This window comes from Artibeus jamaicensis, unplaced genomic scaffold (assembly GCF_021234435.1).
Source record: "Artibeus jamaicensis isolate MK-2021 breed Jamaican fruit bat unplaced genomic scaffold, CSHL_Jam_final contig_519, whole genome shotgun sequence".
Taxonomy (NCBI): domain Eukaryota; kingdom Metazoa; phylum Chordata; class Mammalia; order Chiroptera; family Phyllostomidae; genus Artibeus; species Artibeus jamaicensis.
The window spans coordinates 55,025,537-55,042,142 of record NW_026521871.1 but is presented as its reverse complement, the minus strand read 5'-3'; the positions used below and the strand labels follow the sequence as shown (position 1 = coordinate 55,042,142).

The 16,606-nt window shown below is 52.5% G+C and overlaps 2 protein-coding genes and 2 pseudogenes across 3 annotated transcripts in view; 3 read left to right on the top strand and 1 right to left on the bottom strand.

Moving 5' to 3' along the window:
• The window catches only part of RBM6 (RNA binding motif protein 6), an 88,708-nt gene extending 88,420 nt beyond the window's left edge, over positions 1 to 288 (bottom strand). For both annotated transcript variants that reach the window (XM_037128679.2, XM_037128678.2), the window contains exon 1: positions 141 to 288. The gene's annotated coding sequence lies outside the window, so the exon portion shown is untranslated. The remainder of the gene's footprint in view (positions 1 to 140) is intronic.
• Positions 289 to 413: 125 nt separating this feature from the next.
• LOC119036675 (coiled-coil-helix-coiled-coil-helix domain-containing protein 2-like) lies at positions 414 to 1,503 on the top strand (annotated as a pseudogene).
• LOC119036755 (uncharacterized) lies at positions 1,347 to 1,507 on the top strand (annotated as a pseudogene).
• A 5,657-nt stretch (positions 1,508 to 7,164) lies between these two features.
• MON1A (MON1 homolog A, secretory trafficking associated) lies at positions 7,165 to 16,257 on the top strand. The gene is made up of 6 exons (XM_037128660.2): positions 7,165 to 7,410; positions 11,754 to 11,893; positions 13,179 to 13,664; positions 14,265 to 15,030; positions 15,731 to 15,878; positions 15,978 to 16,257. The coding sequence occupies exons 2-6, from the start codon at positions 11,767 to 11,769 to the stop codon at positions 16,116 to 16,118; spliced, it is 1,668 nt and encodes a 555-aa protein (XP_036984555.2). The 5' UTR covers positions 7,165 to 7,410; positions 11,754 to 11,766; the 3' UTR covers positions 16,119 to 16,257.
• Positions 16,258 to 16,606: the final 349 nt, after the last annotated feature.

Sequence of the window (16,606 nt, the reverse complement as noted above, 5' to 3'; positions counted from 1 at the left end):
GCGAGCTAAGTCGCGGCCGTCCGGCCGCACCGAAGCCGCAGCTTCCAGGCCGCGCGGGCCCTGGATGTCCACGGCGGCCTGGCAGGCCGACTTCGTGCCCGCGGCTTCCAGCACGTCCCCCTGCCTCCCCAGGCCCTTACCGAGGCAGCGCGGCCTCCACGGCCCGCTCCTCCTAATCCTCAGCCGCAGCCACCGACCCAGTGTCGCGGAGACCGGAACTTCCTCCGCGCAGGGCCGCCGTCTCCACAAAGGCGCCGCGCCGCCGCCTCCAGCGCTCGGCCCGCCGGGATATGGAGTATAGCGGCGGGTAGCGCAGACTCCACTCCCGCCGTGCCCCGCGCGTGGGGGGCGGGGGCGTGCCCGCGGGGGGCGGGGCGTGCCCGCGGGGGCGGGGCGTGAGGGCAGGCCGCTCGCCGGCGCCCAATGAGAGGGCGCGCTTTCCAGCCCCGGGATCCGGACCTCTGCGGGTCGTGGTTTGGCTTTTCGTTTGTGGCCTCTGGTCCTCCAGTTCACGAGGTGCGTAGTCTCCTGCTGGCTGGTCTTTTCGAGGTTTGCTCCCCGCTAGGAGCGTGGATTCCACCCTGGCTTTCCTAACTCGAGGCTGCCTTATTGTCCGTTATTGTGAAGGAAATAAAAGGGATCTCTCTTCGATTCCGGGGAAGGCGTTGCTGGCCCTGCCAGTTCTAGTTTAGCCCTTTTGCCCAAGATCGAGAATAGGTGAGAAAGAAGTACTTGAGTTAGAGGAGCCATTGTCACAAAATTCGTCTCTATTTACTTCTGATAGGTTTCCAAGTTAGACATTCTCAGTTCAGAAATACCAGGCGGACTCAGCCGCAGCGCAGTTGCGATGCTGCTTGGAAGCCGAATACGCACCTCCAGCATGAGCCCTCTGGCCAGCCAGACACCTCGAATGAGAGCTGGGCCCAGGCCAGCACCAGCAGCTCAGCCACCGGCGCCAGCTCCACCATCTGCTGTTGGCTCACCCGCTGCTCCCCCAACCCTACCCTGGCAGCCAGGTTTCATGGCCCAGATGGCAACCACTGCAGCTGGTGTGGCTGCGGGCTCTGCCGTCGACCACACACTAGGCCATGCATGCCACCAAGTGGGGCTTCAGTGGAGGAAGCAATGCTGAGACCTCAAGGGCCAACATCACTTACTAGGAGCCGCAGGCAACTCAGCGGACATGCCAGCCGCAGCAGCAATTTGGTCCATGCCACTATGAGATGAAACAGTTTTTGGAGTATACACAAAACCAGAGTGACTTTAAGCTTTGTGAAGATTTCAGCGAGGTGCTGAAACAGTGCAGGTTTGCAAATGGATTAGCCTAATCAAGAAGTTGATATGACCCTCCTCATCTTGGCGGGGGTCGGGCGTGTGGTCCGGATTCCCGTAATGTACAGAGGGAAGAGGGAAAGGGCTCCAGCCCCCTCAGCGTCATGTCTTCGGTGCCCACGGTTTCCAGGTTTCCAGTCCGCCGCCGGTTCTATCCTCGAGTGCCGGGACACAGCGGGGGCGGGGGGGGGGGTGGGGGGGTGAGGTGGGTGGAGTTCATATTGAATAAGTGGAAAGTCATCTCTCATGACCAAGTTAATTTAGTATAAAGCTATAATTGACAGTGGAAGTATAAAACTACCAGTTAAACCGATCCTATCATTAACAGTTTTCCTTGCATCAGAACTGCAATGGAAAAGAGTGTTCTTACTATAAAGAAGTTCATTAAGATGGTATTGGGTTTGGGGCTGGGCAAATATTTGCATCGTGGCCTTCTTAAACCAGTTTTTGTGATGTTACCATTTGTGAATCAATTAGAATAAAAGTTCTTTTCTCCCCCTGCAAAAAAAACAACAACAACAAAAAACAGGCGGATAGTAGCTATTTAAAGGTTCAGTAGCCCTACCTCTAAGGAAAATCCACCCAGCTTCCATAGGGCGTTACTAGCTGTTAAGACAATAAATCTGGCCAAGAGGGAGTGACTTGGGCAAGGTCACAGAGGAACTGGAAGTTATTTGCATATCAGTAACATAGTGGAAAACGGGGCCTAACAGCTTTCGGTTTGCAGTTCACATCCAGAATCTCTTCCCAAGGCTTCTAGGTGTATTGTCTACACTGTTGAAATGCTTCCTGATTTCAGCCTCCTGGTGCCCCTGTCAGTGGACCCTTAGGGAAAGTAACCTGAATTTGTTTAGCCTAAATTCAACATTATGGGATCAAAAGAAGCCTGCTGCAAGAAAAACCAATAAAGCATTCTAAAATAAAGCAAACCTTATCTGTAGAGAAAGGAGGCTGTGGGGATTAAGTAGTCTTTAAAGTTACCTTCCCACTTTTCAGGCATCTTGTCTGGGTCACTTCATTCAAGAATTGTATAAAGTACCTGTTGTGTACCAAGCACTATATCACATGCTGGAGACACAGGGAAAAACAAAGCCGATAAAATCTCTGCCCCACAAAAAAATGAAAAAAAAAAAAAGAGAGAGAAAGTAAACAAAAAAGAGCAATAACACAAAAAGAGTAAACTAAAAAACAAACAAACAAAAACTCTCTGCCCAACTGGGGATGGAGGCGAGGGTGGTTTTGGCAGACAGACAACAAATCAAACGAGATATACAATCTCTGCGGAAGTGAATTTGGTTTCTGTAAGAAGGGAGATGAAAGCTGTTGGAGGGCTCTACATAGAATAATATGACTTGCCTTCTGTGTTAATAGTATCCCTCTGGCTGCTATGTGAAGAATAGGCTGAAGGTGGGAAGGGCAGAAGCACAGAGTAGTACAACCTCGGAAGGATTGTAGTTGTACTTGCGTGGTCACAGTGGGAACTGGAGACAGACTGGTATGAGGGAAGAGAGGGAAGAATGTGGGAGGGGCAGTTTTGGTAGAAAGAGCAGGAGCTCAGTTTGGGGTAGGTTGAGTTTTCCATGCCTAGTAGACAAGTGAGACCCAGAGTTAACAGTTGGGTACATGAGTCTGGAGTTTGGGGTAAAGGTCAGAGTTAGAGATGAAAATCTGGGAAGTATCAGCATGTCTCTAGTGCTGGTACTGTTCCAATATGAACAAAGGAGTGTGTATAGATAGATCAGAGTCCCAGACCTGAGCCCTGGGGCACACCAACACTAAGAGTTTTCAGGACAGAGGAGGAATAGCTACAAGGAACTGTGGGTACTTTGACTTGCTTCCCCAAACTGGGCCATTTAAAAAAATATATTTATCTTTAGAGAGAGGGGAAGGGAGGGAGAAAAAGAGGGAGAGAAACATCAGTGTGTGAAATACATCAACTGGTTGTTTCTCACATGCCCCCAACTGGGGACCTGGCCCAAACCCCAGGCATGTGTCCTGATTGGGAGTCGAACTGGCAACGTTTCAGTTCACAGGCTGTCACTCAATCCACTGAGCAACACCACTCAGGCCTGGGCCATTACTGACACCTTACTCCCTTATCAGATAGTACTTTATCCTCTGAAGAGGTAAACCGTATTAAGGTACTAATTATTTTTGCCTATACCTAATGTCCTTGGGTAATAATAATTGCTACGCTTTATCTCACTTTATTCTTGGCATCGTGCTAGGATTTCATTATCTCATCAAATCTTTCACAATAATTGTCTGACATACCCTCTTATAGTTAAGAAGACTAAAGCTCAGAAAGAGTAATTTGCCCACAGCAGGAAAGTAGAGGGCAGAGGATTTTAACCCACGCCACTACTACTCCAAGGCTCATGTTCCTGACTACTTTCCCCTTTTTATTAAGGTAATTACTGAGTGTTTTCAGAGGAAGCATCTGGAGAATTTTTGTAATTACATGGGTCCGTAGTGCCTGTAAGATTGTATTTACTGCCTAAGACCAGGAAGTATGAGCTACTTAAAAGGGCTGACTCTCCCCTGAAATGGGGAGAACAGGGTTCAGTCAGGAAGGTGGGCCCTCTTTCAGTCCCTACGTCTCTCGCACAGAAAGACGTTGTCCTGCCTGTTGTTCCCAGTTGTCTCAGTGTCACCTGGGGTCATAGTTCTCCAGCATCAAAGTAGGGATTGGATCAAATGCTAAAACGAGAGACAGGAACCAGGAGAGAGAGATGATACAAGACCACAGATGAAATTTTCCAGCAAAGCAGGCAAACCAGCTGCCGAGCTTCAAAATAATGAAGGCAGGAAGGAGAGCCTCTTACAAATTTTCAGGGAAGGACTAACCATTAAAATGAGCTCGGAATACTGCACATTTGACATCTCGTATTTGCATGAGGGGAAACTGCTGAAGATACTGAAAGAGTCATGAAAAGATTTGGCCTGGCGCCACGCAGCAGGGCAACAGGGCTAGAGACAGACCCAAGCCTCAGGGTACAGGCGGGTGGGTGTCTTCACTGTGGCCGCAAACTCTCACAGGACCTCCGGCTCTGCAATGTCCGCTAGAGCTATGAAACAGGAGAAAAGTGGGAAAGAACAAGAGATTTGTGAGGATGACATGGGCCCACAAAACAGAAAGCTAAGGGTTTGAGGAGCCTCCAACCTGGAGGGCAACAGAAGGCACAGCGTAGCATGCAGTGTCTGCTTTTTGTGGCAGAGACCAGAATTTGCAGCAGCATCCTGCAGGGCAGTACAGCCCTCATGGGACTGGCATTTGTTACTCCAAATGACCAAAAATTTTTAAAGGTTTTATTTTATTTTTAGAGAGGGGAAAGGAGGGAGAGAAACACCCATCGGTTGCCTCTTGCACACACCCCAACTGGGACCTGGCCTGGAACCCAGTCATGTGCCCTGCCCAGGAATCGAACCGGTGACCTTTTGTTTTGCAGGACGACACCCAATCCACCGAGCCATGCAAGTCAGGGCCAAGTAACCAAGATTTATTTCTTGATAATCTTATTGGCAAAAAGTGAAGGGAGGGGTCGTCCCAATGTTCAAATATAATTCAATAGGTGGGTTAAAATGAAGTTTAAATAACAATCTTAAAATGTATTAGTAATTAGCCACAATGGTTTGTTCTGCGGATGAAAAAGGGGTTCTATGGAAAGTAACCTCCCAGGGTGATCTGATCATAAATCCCTAACTTGGCAGGTCATGGTGGTTGTCATGCCTAAGGAATATATATATATATATATATATATATATATATATATACACACACACACACACACATATATATAGTAAAAGGTTTATCTTTGTCTTAGGCAAGCCCCGTCCATTGTTTTCGTGCATCTAGGTTGAGCCTTAACCACTCTCAGGAGAGCATATAATCTTAACTATTTCATAATCCAATACCTGCCTTGCTTTCTCCCACCTTCATGTAATCTTCCTTATCCTCCCTCCTTCATTCCACAATGCACAAATGAAACTGTAAAACTGTCATTTTCTGGAGCATTTGAGATCTTCCTTCCTGGCAACAGTCATCAGTTTGGGCTCAAACTCTGACAAAAAGTCTCTGCAGGGTTGGACGTTTCTTTGTCAGCAGCTCTGTGAGAGTGTCCTAGGCACAAGTCTTAGCCAGGAGCACAGCGGGTATACATAGGGCCACTTGCTTGGCAAAGTAGACACAATACTTCTAAATGACAGTGGTGCTTTCTGGCGGAGCTGATGTGGTTGAAAGCAAGAGTGAGACTCAAAGAAACCCTGGGAGCAATGCGAAGACTGCCAAGGAGATTCATTAGGTATATTAGAAACCTTTAAATTTGTCTCCTATGCGGATCAATTCCATGTGGGTACAATTTTTGGTCAATGGAATACAGCCAGGATATTCCTGTACCGACCAGAGAATGTAAGAGGATTCTGCTCTTACAATGTAACATGACAGAATGAATGAGAGCAAAACTGTATAAATGATATTTGCTCTAAAGGAGGGAGCCTGGACACCTGAGTTAGTGAGGAGGGAAAATAATGAATGACTTGTGGAGACCTGGAGAGACTCTTTCTCCCTCTTCCTCTCTCCTTTCCAGAGGAATTGGACATTTTCTTACATGCTCTTACCCAAAAGGGAGAAGAAAGCGTCCCTTGAATTATATGCAAGGTTCCAATAGCCTTGTGTAAAGTCATCTCTGGTAAAAGGCCACAGCTTTGTCACCATGTCATCACAGGCCAGTGTGGTGGAGATCAGCCACCTGAGACCACGAGAGAAGCCCAGGGGCAGAGCTCTCCCACACTTCCAGTGCAGGGCTGACATGGGGACAAACCATTGCCTTGGGTTGCTTGAAACAGCAAGGAAAGTCGAAGGGGCAATTTCAGACTTCCCCTTCATCCCAGAACCCTTGAGTGAATTAACCACAAGGCTCTAAAGTGACTGAATTGCTTCAGAGAAAACATGCGCAGTCTTGTTGTGAATCCCTAATTTTATATCTCTCAACTCTTCTCCAAAGGTAAGATAGTTTGGGAAAGCTTTATGTTTTCTCGTTTTTATTGCTCTGCAACATGGGAAATGATGGACATTTGTTACTCCAAATGACAAAATCTGTAGTAGTGGTTCCTTGCCCTGGCAAATCATCTGGGAAGCTTTTAAAAAGATACTGTTGTGAAAAAAAATACAATTAAAAAAGTTACATGGTTTAAAGAATGATAAAAATAAAAATAAAAAAGATACTGTTGCTTGAGTCGCATCCCAATCTAATTAAACCAAACTCTCTAGGGGCGGTGTCCAGGGATGACTGTCTTTTTGAAGTTCCCCATGTTGTTCTATGTGCAGTCAGTTTGAGAATGACTGTTTTGGGGCCATACTATTATGTTAAAACATGATTAAAAGAAAAATATTAATAAAACAACGTGGCTAAAAACATTTTTTAGCAACAACTGATGTGCCTACAGTCTTTACAGCCAGTGTGGCCGAGCCCACTAATGACGTTTAAAAAGCTCCCCTAACTTGCACTGTCCTTCTACAATTGGTGAAGGAAACAACAGCAACGTCTCTCTCTCTCTCTCTCTCCCTTGCAATAAACCTCTAGTTGGCTGGGGCAGAGGGGCCGGGGTGTCTGGGTCTCTGCTCACTCGGGACTGGGCTCGGAGGAGGCACTGGACCTGGCCGGGACACAGGAGAAGGCGGTGTGGGTGAGACAGCCCCTGCCGGGATTGTGCTCAGCCCTGGGTTGTGCCTGGACTCTACTCGCTGCCTCCCCAACCGAGGGACTACCGGCGGCCATGAGCTGAGGACTACATTTCCCATAATGCAGCCGGGGGAGGGCGGGACCGGGTCCACGGCTGGAGCCGGGCCTCTGCCGGGAGAGACGGGCTAGGGCGGTCTTCCTGGGCCAGCGGCTGGACGAGGGGCGGTGGGAAGGGGAGGTGGTCCTCGAAGTGGCCATGTCTGTGTCAGCAGGGTGTCGTGGCCCCGCGAACCTGCGCCTTCAGTCCGGGCACGGCCAGACACCAGTGCCTTTTTGGGGGTCTGGCAGAGGGCAGTGACCTGCAATCTCTGTGCGTCCTGGATACCGGGAGAAACAGGTGAGTCCCTCTGCCAACCCACGTGGTCTGGGGGCGCCGAGACTGGAGAGCTGTCATCTTTGGAGGGAGGGGCTTGAAGACGGGAGGGCTGGGGGTGTCCTGCCGTTTAGGCTGCCATTAGCGGTAGGAGGACTGGTTCTCTCTGGGGTCCCTGAGCCGGTTGTCCCCCAGCTGGGGAATACAAAAGGCGAGGCCTGGAACCCATCCTTTGGCTGGGAGGGCAAAGTCCTGTAGGGGGCAGTGGCCAAGGAGAACCCGCCCCTCAATGCACACATTCCGCCAGCAGAGTCCTCTAGAAGATCGGCAGAGGTGACTCTGAGCTGAGCGGGGCAGCTCCTGAAAGTGCCTTGGAGCTTGGCGCTTTGTTTGCAAGGGTGCTCTGGCTCAGATAACTGGGCTGCCCTGTGGACTGGGGGAACCACCTTTTCTGGGTTCTAGGGGAAGGTGAACAGCCTTTGTCAGAGAGGGGAGTGGCTACCAGTAGTGACTAGGATCAGGCCATGTCCTCAGTGTGGAGTAGGCATCCTGCTGAAGCACCTACAGCACAGCCTCACCTGGACTCTGTCTGCACCCAGCCTTAGGTCCTGGCACTGCCCTCCCAGGAAGCCACTCCTCAGGCTGCATGGAGCACTATCTAAGCAGGAAAAGGGAGTCAGTAGGGAGGGGCTTTTGCAAGGTCCTCCCCCCCTTCAGAGCAGGCACCTGAGGGAAGGAGGCAAACTAGAAGGGCTGATTGAGTCAACCTTCTTGGTGGCACTGCTGCTGTCACAGTAGAGCACTTTTAGGCAAAGTAGCAAGCCATGGGGGGTTCTAGAGAAGCTGCCAGAGGAGGTGCCTCAAGGGAGCATCTGGGACTTGTTCCAAGAGACCTCTCTTGCTTAACTGCTTCAGGCTGGGCCTCCCAGGAGCCTCAGCTACACAGGTTATACGGCACCAGTGGGGTTGGGGCGGGTTTTGTTAATCACTTAGCTCCCTGCCTGGTTTCCAGGATAAGTGTCCGGAGAACTGTTTGCTTCATTGGGGTTTCTTGCTGGATTGACCTTGGAGAGGCTGAGATGTTGCATGACCTCAGGTGGCAGGCTTCCACTAGCCCCGGCCAGCGGAACCTGCCCCCTCTGTATGTGGGTACCACCCAGCCAGGCTTGATTCAATCACCTGAAGCCCAGAAGGGATCAGTGGGTAGTGGGCCCTTGGGACACTGGGCTAGCTGTTGAGACCTTACTTGGATCTTTGAGCCAGAGTCGCAAGGCTACAGAGCAGGAACATGTGGCAGACCAAAGAGTTCAGCCTGGGAGAGACTTCCAGGAGGAGCAGAGGAGTAATGGTCTGTTTTTGCAAATCCAGGGCCCAAGAGTGGCCAGTTAGCCTGGAGGAACTCCCAACCCCAGTCCCGTAGACAGCTCTTTGGCCCAGTATCAAGGTGGGTCACTTCAGGCCAGAGCCTGACGGGCTTCACAAGGTCAGAAGCATGTTCTCCCAGGCCAGTTCACTCTGGGCCCGACTCGGAGTGAGCACACTCTCAAAGGACTGATGTACATGGCAGAGAGCAGCGGCTGGGTCCGTGTGTAAGTACTACCACACATGGCCTGAATGCTAAGTAAGAATAATCATCATGCTGCACGAATGGCAGGAGCCGTGTCTACAGTGCTTGTTCTGTGCCAGGGCAATCAGATGACATGGATTATTTCCTTTCATCCTTCACAATCTAATGAATCTGTACCATCCATGTCTCCATTTTATAGATGAGAAAACTGAGATAAATAAAACCACTCCAGGTTGGCAGTGGCTGGTGTGGCTCAGTGGACTGAGTGCCAGCCAGCCTGTGAACCAAAGGGTCGCCGGTTCGATTCCCAGTCAGTGCACATACCTGGGTTGTGGGTCTGGCCCCCAGTGGGGGTGTGCGAGAGGCAACCACACAGTGATGTTTTTCTCCCTCTCTTTGTCCCTCCCTTTCCTTCTCTCCAAAAATAAATTTAAAAAATATTTTAAACAACAACGGCAACAAAAACGGGGTAGGTCCAGGTTCCTCTCCAGAACCACTGTTTCTGAACACCCGACAACTAGCAAGGACAAGTCTTGCCCACAGGTGGGTCTCCAGAGGCTACTTTGTAGCCGGAGACCCCTGCCAGGATCTTTTACCTTCTTTAATAACGTGAGACCACCTTGAGCAGGCCAGTTTGGCGATTGGCGAAGCTATCAGGAAACAAGGTCTTTATTTTTATTTTCAAAAAGACTTTATGTAATTCATTTTAGAGAGAGGGGAGAGGAGGGAGAAAGGGAGGGAGAGAAACACAGGTCTCTTCCCTCTCACATGCCTTCATCCAGGGACCTGGCCGGCAGCCCGGGCTTGTGCCCTGACTGGGAATCAACTGGTGACCTTTCAGTTCACAGGATGACACTCAACCCACTGAGCCACACCAGTCACGGCAGATTCTTGATTTGGACATTTTCCTCTTAGCATCGGTAATCCATCCTACAAACATTGGAGAGTCTGTCTGGAACCACTAACTTAGTGTCTGTTTCCCATTATCCTAAATGGGAAAAAAATGTAATGCTTCCCTCATCAACCCAGATCCTCAATTTTCTAAAATGTCACTAAAACACAGGGGAAATACATACCTGATATATGCCCAATAAATTACAGTGTTAGGATATAAATCGCCTAAAATGTTTCCACCTGATCCAGGCAGCATTTATTGCCTTGATCCAGTTTCACAGCCTCTTTCAGTACCTGCAGCAGACATGATGCGAGTAACCCCCCTGTGCTGGCATTCAGTGATCGTCCGTTGGTCCTGTTTGGAATGTAATTGGAGGTTTTAAGTACACATACTTCGTTAAAAATGCAGATCAAGCCCTGGTGTGGCTCAGTGGACTGAGCACCAGCCTGTGAACCAGAAGGTCGCTGGTTTGATTCCTGGTCAGGTCACGTGCCTGGGTTGCAGGCCGGGTCCCCAGTTGGGGGTGTGCAGAGGCAACCAGTTGATGTTTCTCTCCCTCTCTTTCTCCCTCCCTCCCCGCTCTCTAAAAATAAATAAATGCAATTTTTTAAAAATACAGATCAAATTTTGATGCTGTAAATATACATTTTTCTATATAAACAGAAGCTGAATCAATACCTATTTATTGTATTATTCATCTATTGCTGCATAACAAATTATCCCAAAACTCAGTAGTTTAAAACAACAATAAATATGTATCTTCTAATTCAATTCCTGTGGGTCAGGAGCTCGGGAGCAGCTTGGCTGGACGGTTCGGGCTCAGGGTCTCGTGAGGCTGCAGTCCTCGGCAGGCGTGACTGGGCCTAGACGGTCTGCTTCCTGGATTGCTCACTCACATGACTGGCCCATTGGTGCTGGCTGTTTGTAGGTTCGCAGTTTCTGGCCACGAGTTTCTTTCTGTAGGGCTGCTGGTGTCCTCACAACATGGCTGATGTTGGCACCCAGAGAGAGTGAGCCAAAGGGGTGAGGCAGAAGGCACTGTGTCTTTTACAACCCAGCCCCAGAAGTCATGTGTCACTTTCACGTTATCCCACCGGTTACTCAGATCGGCCCTGCGCAGTGAGAGGGGAGTGCACAGAGGCACGCAGGCCAGGAGTAGAGGCTCACTGGCAACCGAATAAAACACTGGCTGCCAGGGTTGGGCATTAAAAACCAAGAGGCATCAGGTGGGAGAATGTTAAGCAGAGAGACATTTGGCGGGGTGTGCCCGTATTCTGGAACGCAGCCCACAAGGGTTGCTGGTGGTTTGGTTTATGGGGTGTGGGGAAAAGGGAGGCACAGGCATGATGCTGGGATTCCTCACTGAGCAACTGCAAAGGTGAGATTGTCTTTCACCGAGACGGAGAGAACACTGGGCGGGACAGCTGCTTAATGGGGAGACCAGGGACTCAGCTTTGGACACAGGACTTTGAGACCCTCTAAGACACCCATGCTGCCTTGGCAGTCAATGAGTGTTAGCTGATGTCATCGGTTTGTAAAATAAAAAAGATTTACATTTTATGTACATTTTGTTAAAAGACTAGAAGGAAATAGACTAAAATGTGAACAGTGAAAGATTCTGCATGGGGAGCAGAATGACTTTTTAAAAATACTTTTTGCATACCTTCCAAGTTTTCTACAATGAATAGACAACATCAGTTCTTCCTTTTTATGACCAGGAAAAGAACAACATACTTCATTTTTGAGAGGGGAATTCTTGGAACCCATTCCCCTGAGGTTTGAGCTAGCTGGGTCCGGGTGAGGGACACTTACTTTCCTGTACTTAACCACTGTTAATTATGCCTGTGTTCCCTGCCAAAAGCACCTTCCCTCTTCCCCTGGATGATGCCTTTGTTTGCCCCACAGGAGAGCCCAAGGAATGGCTGCCGACATGCAGAGGAAGAGAAGCAGCGAATGCCCTGATGGCACGTTGGCTCCTTCCAATGGGCAGAGCGTGGAGAGAGCCGAGAGCCCCACACCAGGGCTGGCCCAGGGAATGGAGCCAGGTATGGGCAGGGTGTGCCGAGCTGTGAGCTGGAGCAGCCTCCAGGACAGTTGGGGGATTCCCAGCCATTCTTTCCCTCCCACTCACTCATGGATGTGTTCAGCCACTCACAGGGTATTTGTCGGGTGCTGGGTACCGCAGGTAGCCAAGCTCGGCCTGCTTCCAGTTTCCTCGGCCCTTCACACTGGCCCGCTTGCCCTGAGCTGTCTGGCTGCCAGCGTGGGCCCTCCTCCCAGTCCCTGTGTGTACAGTGCACCTGCCTGGCTCCTCCCCACTCAGCTGCCAGCATAAGGGTCACCTCCTCACAAGTGAGGCCTGCTCTGACCCAGCTCTGTACAGAACAGTAGTTATTTTGTCATTTTGTTTTATTATTTTTTTTATGTCTGCATGGAGCATCTCACACAACCACAGACCAAGGGCTCTTTGAGTACAGAGCAGTTGTACCCCTGTATCCACAATGCCTGGTTCAGTGCCAAACTCCTAATAGAGGCCCAAAATATATCTGCCGAACTGTTCTGTCAAAGAGCAAGTCAGGAGAGAAAGATGGACATGATCCCTGGGGAGAGTCATGGGCTGGTGGGGCCCACTCGGTGGAGGGGTCAGGAGCTGCGGGTGAGCGGCCGAGGAGCCTTCTCCCAGGAGAGACTCACCTCGCGCAGGAGCTGTTCCAGGCATGGGCAAGGTGCTGGGCACACAGCAGCGAGCAGCCAGCTTCCTGCCCTTGGCGGGGTGGGGTTGGGGTGGGAACCCCATCATAATCAGGAAGAAGGACAATAACCAATGAGTTATTCAAGGAGGAATTCACGGGGCAGATATGATAGAGTGCCTGGGGCTAGAGGTCAGGTGAGGAGGCAACTAACATTTTTGCTGAGAGTTGACAAAGAATGAGCCATGAGAGGAGGTGGTAGTGCCCTCCAGGCAGAAGGGACAGCAGATGCAGAGGCCCTGGGGTAGGTAAGCGGTGGTGCGGGTGTCCACAGGGCAGATGGACAAAGGCCAGTGTGACTGGGATGAACAAGGGCTGTGAGCTGTGAGTGGGAGAGGTGGGCAGGTACCAGCTGCCCCCATAGCCATGGGGGGCTGGGGCCTTATTCCCAGTGTGAAAAGGAGAAGCCTGGTGGCCTGTAGGTGTCAGGGAGGCGTGACTCGTCACAGCAGTAGCAGGAGGGAAGAGTGATCTGCCTCATTGGAACAGGCAGTCAAGCTAGAGTGTGGATGAGACTCCCTGTTGGCAAGGTGGCCTGCCAGCTGCTGCTGCTCTAAGCATCAGTGCTTTTGGCCGGCAGGTGCTGGGCAGGAGGGTGCCATGTTCGTCCATGCCCGTTCCTACGAGGACCTGACTGAATCGGAGGATGGGGCGGCTCCTGGGGAGAGTCCCAAGGAAGGTGCTGGGCGTCCGGCACCGCTGCCAGCAGACATGCGCCAGATCAGCCAGGACTTCAGCGAGCTGAGCACCCAGCTGACGGGTGTGGCCCGAGACCTCCAGGAGGAGATGCTGCCAGGAAGCTCTGAGGACTGGGCAGAGCCCCCCAGGGCAGCCGGGAGACCAGCCACAGAGCCGCCCGGGGAAGGCACAGACGAGGGGGATGAGGAGGAGGCTGCCGAGGCCTGGCGACTGCACCAGAAGCATGTCTTCGTGCTGAGCGAGGCGGGGAAGCCTGTGTACTCCCGCTATGGGTCAGAGGAGGCACTTTCCAGCACCATGGGTGTCATGGTGGCCCTGGTGTCCTTCCTGGAGGCTGACAAGAATGCCATTCGTTCCATCCATGCAGGTGAGCCACCTGGAGTGGGGTCGGAAGGCTCCCCTGGCCAGGTTCCTTGAGAGCAGGTTTTGGACTCCCTGGGCCTAAGAGGGATGGGACGTGTTATGTGGTGGAGGGCAGCCCTTCACTCACTGGGCTCAGGTCCTCGTCTGAACAGGGAATGTCCACGCTGACTGCCTCATTGGGCTGCTGTGAGGGCCAAAGGTGCTTCTGATATGGGCTTTGCACTTGGAGAGGGTGAGAAGCCTGAAGGGTGGTGACCAAAAATCCCAGGTCCTGAGCCCCATCCAGCTCTTGCCATTTGGCACAGGAATGTGTGTTTTTCTGAAGTGCTTCCTGAGTTTCTGCTGGTGCCAGTCTGTGAAGCAAGTTTCAGGGACAGGCCCCGATCCCTCAGGGAAGAGGGGCCATGAGTTGCTTACTGGTATTCTCATCATCCTGAAGCCCCTGCGGTGTGCAGAGCTGTGGGGGAGGGTGGAGAGGATATGGAAGGCAATGAGCTGCCAGGAGGCGGGGCTCAGAGAGACCTGGGTAAGGCCAATCTGGGAGGGCTTCCTGGAGAGGGGCTGAAGCTGACCTCCCACCTCCACTCCCCCACCCCACCTGCAGATGGCTACAAGGTAGTATTCGTACGCCGGAGCCCACTGGTGCTGGTGGCGGTGGCCCGCACGCGGCAGTCGGCGCAGGAACTGGCACAGGAGCTGCTCTATATCTACTACCAGATCCTGAGCCTTCTTACAGGCGCACAGCTGAGCCACATCTTCCAGCAGAAGCAGAACTATGACCTGCGGCGTCTGCTCTCGGGCTCGGAGCGCATCACTGACAACCTGTTACAGCTCATGGCGCGAGACCCCAGCTTCCTGATGGGGGCTGCGCGCTGCCTGCCCCTGGCTGCTGCCGTGCGCGACGCCGTGAGTGTCAGCCTGCAGCAGGCGAGGGCGCGCAGCCTTGTCTTTTCCATCCTGCTGGCGCGCAACCAGCTTGTGGCACTCGTGCGCCGCAAGGACCAGTTCCTGCACCCCATTGACCTGCACTTGCTCTTCAACCTCATAAGTTCTTCCTCGTCCTTCCGCGAAGGCGAGGCCTGGACGCCTGTGTGCCTGCCCAAATTCAACGCAGCCGGCTTCTTCCATGCGCATATCTCTTACCTGGAGCCTGACACCGACCTCTGCTTGCTGCTCATCTCCACCGACCGCGAGGACTTCTTCGCAGTCTCTGACTGCCGCCGCCGCTTTCAGGAGCGCCTGCGGAGGCGCGGAGCCCACGGGGCACTGCGGGAGGCACTGCGCACGCCCTACTACAGTGTGGCCCAAGTGGGCATCCCTGACCTGCGCCATTTCCTCTATAAGTCAAAGAGCTCGGGACTCTTCACCAGGTGAGGGAGGGCATGGGGTAGGCTGCATGAGGGAGACAGAGGACTGGGGAGCGGGGCTGGTGGGGCCTGAGCCTTGATGCAGTGCTGAAGCTGAGGACCCGCCAGGACCCTGGGAAGATGACGTGCTGGGTCTGTTTTACTCTGATACAACCACCCAGACTCCCTGTTCTCACCCTACTCTCTATGGGCATACGCCTCTCTACTTCCTCACCCAGACAGCCTGGGTAGGGAAGCTGGGAAGAGGCTGGAACAGAAGTCTCCTGGGTCCCTTGCCCTGGAGCAAGTCTGCCTTAGGGGTCACTTTGGTCCAGCCCAGGATTCAGAACTCCTCCGCTTCCTCCTCCAACAGAGGGGCTGGGCCCAAATGTGGCAGCTCTCTTTACCCCTTTTGGGTCCAAAGGGTTCCCAGCTCAGCTTCCCTTCACTTCAGACCTTCACTCTGAGACGCCTCCACTCAGACTGGCCTCTCCAAAGGAGGATCACCAAAGATGCCGGGAACTTGGGGGAGGGAGAACAGGCTTCCAGTCTGGGTGGGCCCAGCCCTGTGCTGTCCTGTCCTGGGGAGTCTCCTGTGTGGGGAAACAATGGCCTGCCCTGGGGGAGCATTTGGAGAAGCCTCCTTGGTTCGGATTAGGTGCTCCTAGATCTCCAGAGAAGGAGAGGAAAGTCATGCCTATGCAAACTCACTCCCCGTCTCCAGCCCTGAGATCGAGGCCCCGTACACCAGTGAGGAGGAGCAGGAGCGGCTCCTGGGCCTCTACCAGTACCTGCACAGCCGCGCCCACAACGCCTCCCGCCCACTCAAGACCATCTACTACACAGGCCCCAACGAGAACCTCCTGGCCTGGGTAAGGCGGCCTTGGGATGAGCTGGGCTCCATTGGGGTTCCAGGCAGGGGTCACAAGGGGTGTCTAACCTGGATGATCACCCTGTGCCCCCTCCCTCAGGTCACAGGTGCCTTTGAGCTCTACATGTGCTACAGCCCCCTGGGGACCAAGGCGTCAGCCGTCAGTGCCATCCATAAGCTGATGCGCTGGATCCGCAAGGAAGAAGACCGCCTCTTCATCCTGACGCCACTCACGTATTGATGGCAATGTGCATAGGCCCAGCCCTCCTGAGCCCGCTGGGCTGTGGAAGCCATGGGTGCCTCCAGGCGGAGCTGGCCTCTCTTGCCCAAGCAGCAGGCAGGGACTGTGGTGCGTGCATTAAAGTGCTTTGGGGAAAACACTCGTCAGGCCTCGTCACTGGTTCCTTTGCTCACCCACTCTCACTCACGTGCAGACACGGGATCCTCCTCCCCAGTCCCTGACATGCTTCCCCGTGCACAGGGGCACATGAACACGTAAGCCCGCCTCCTCCCTCCCTCGAACAGCATCAAACTGCATCAGCTCAGAGGTGGGCCCTGGGTTGAGCTGTTTTCATTCAGCTGAAGTCCTGCCACATGTAAAGGTTTCTCTTGCACCCCACTGGCTGTGCCCCCTATAGCCCATTCCCATACTCAGTCCGAGGTCCTGGTCCCTCCCTTCTCACTCCTAGGTGGGTCCCGCATCCATGTGCCCCAAAGGACTGCCCAACC

Bases quoted from the DNA above. Each gene is read 5' to 3' on its own strand.
- MON1A (XM_037128660.2), top strand. From the start codon at position 11,767: ATGGCTGCCGACATGCAGAGGAAGAGAAGCAGCGAATGCCCTGATGGC. The intron at 15,031-15,730 runs GTGAGGGAGGGC...CCCCGTCTCCAG, and splicing joins AGCTCGGGACTCTTCACCAG to CCCTGAGATCGAGGCCCCGT. The intron at 15,879-15,977 runs GTAAGGCGGCCT...CCCCTCCCTCAG, and splicing joins ACGAGAACCTCCTGGCCTGG to GTCACAGGTGCCTTTGAGCT.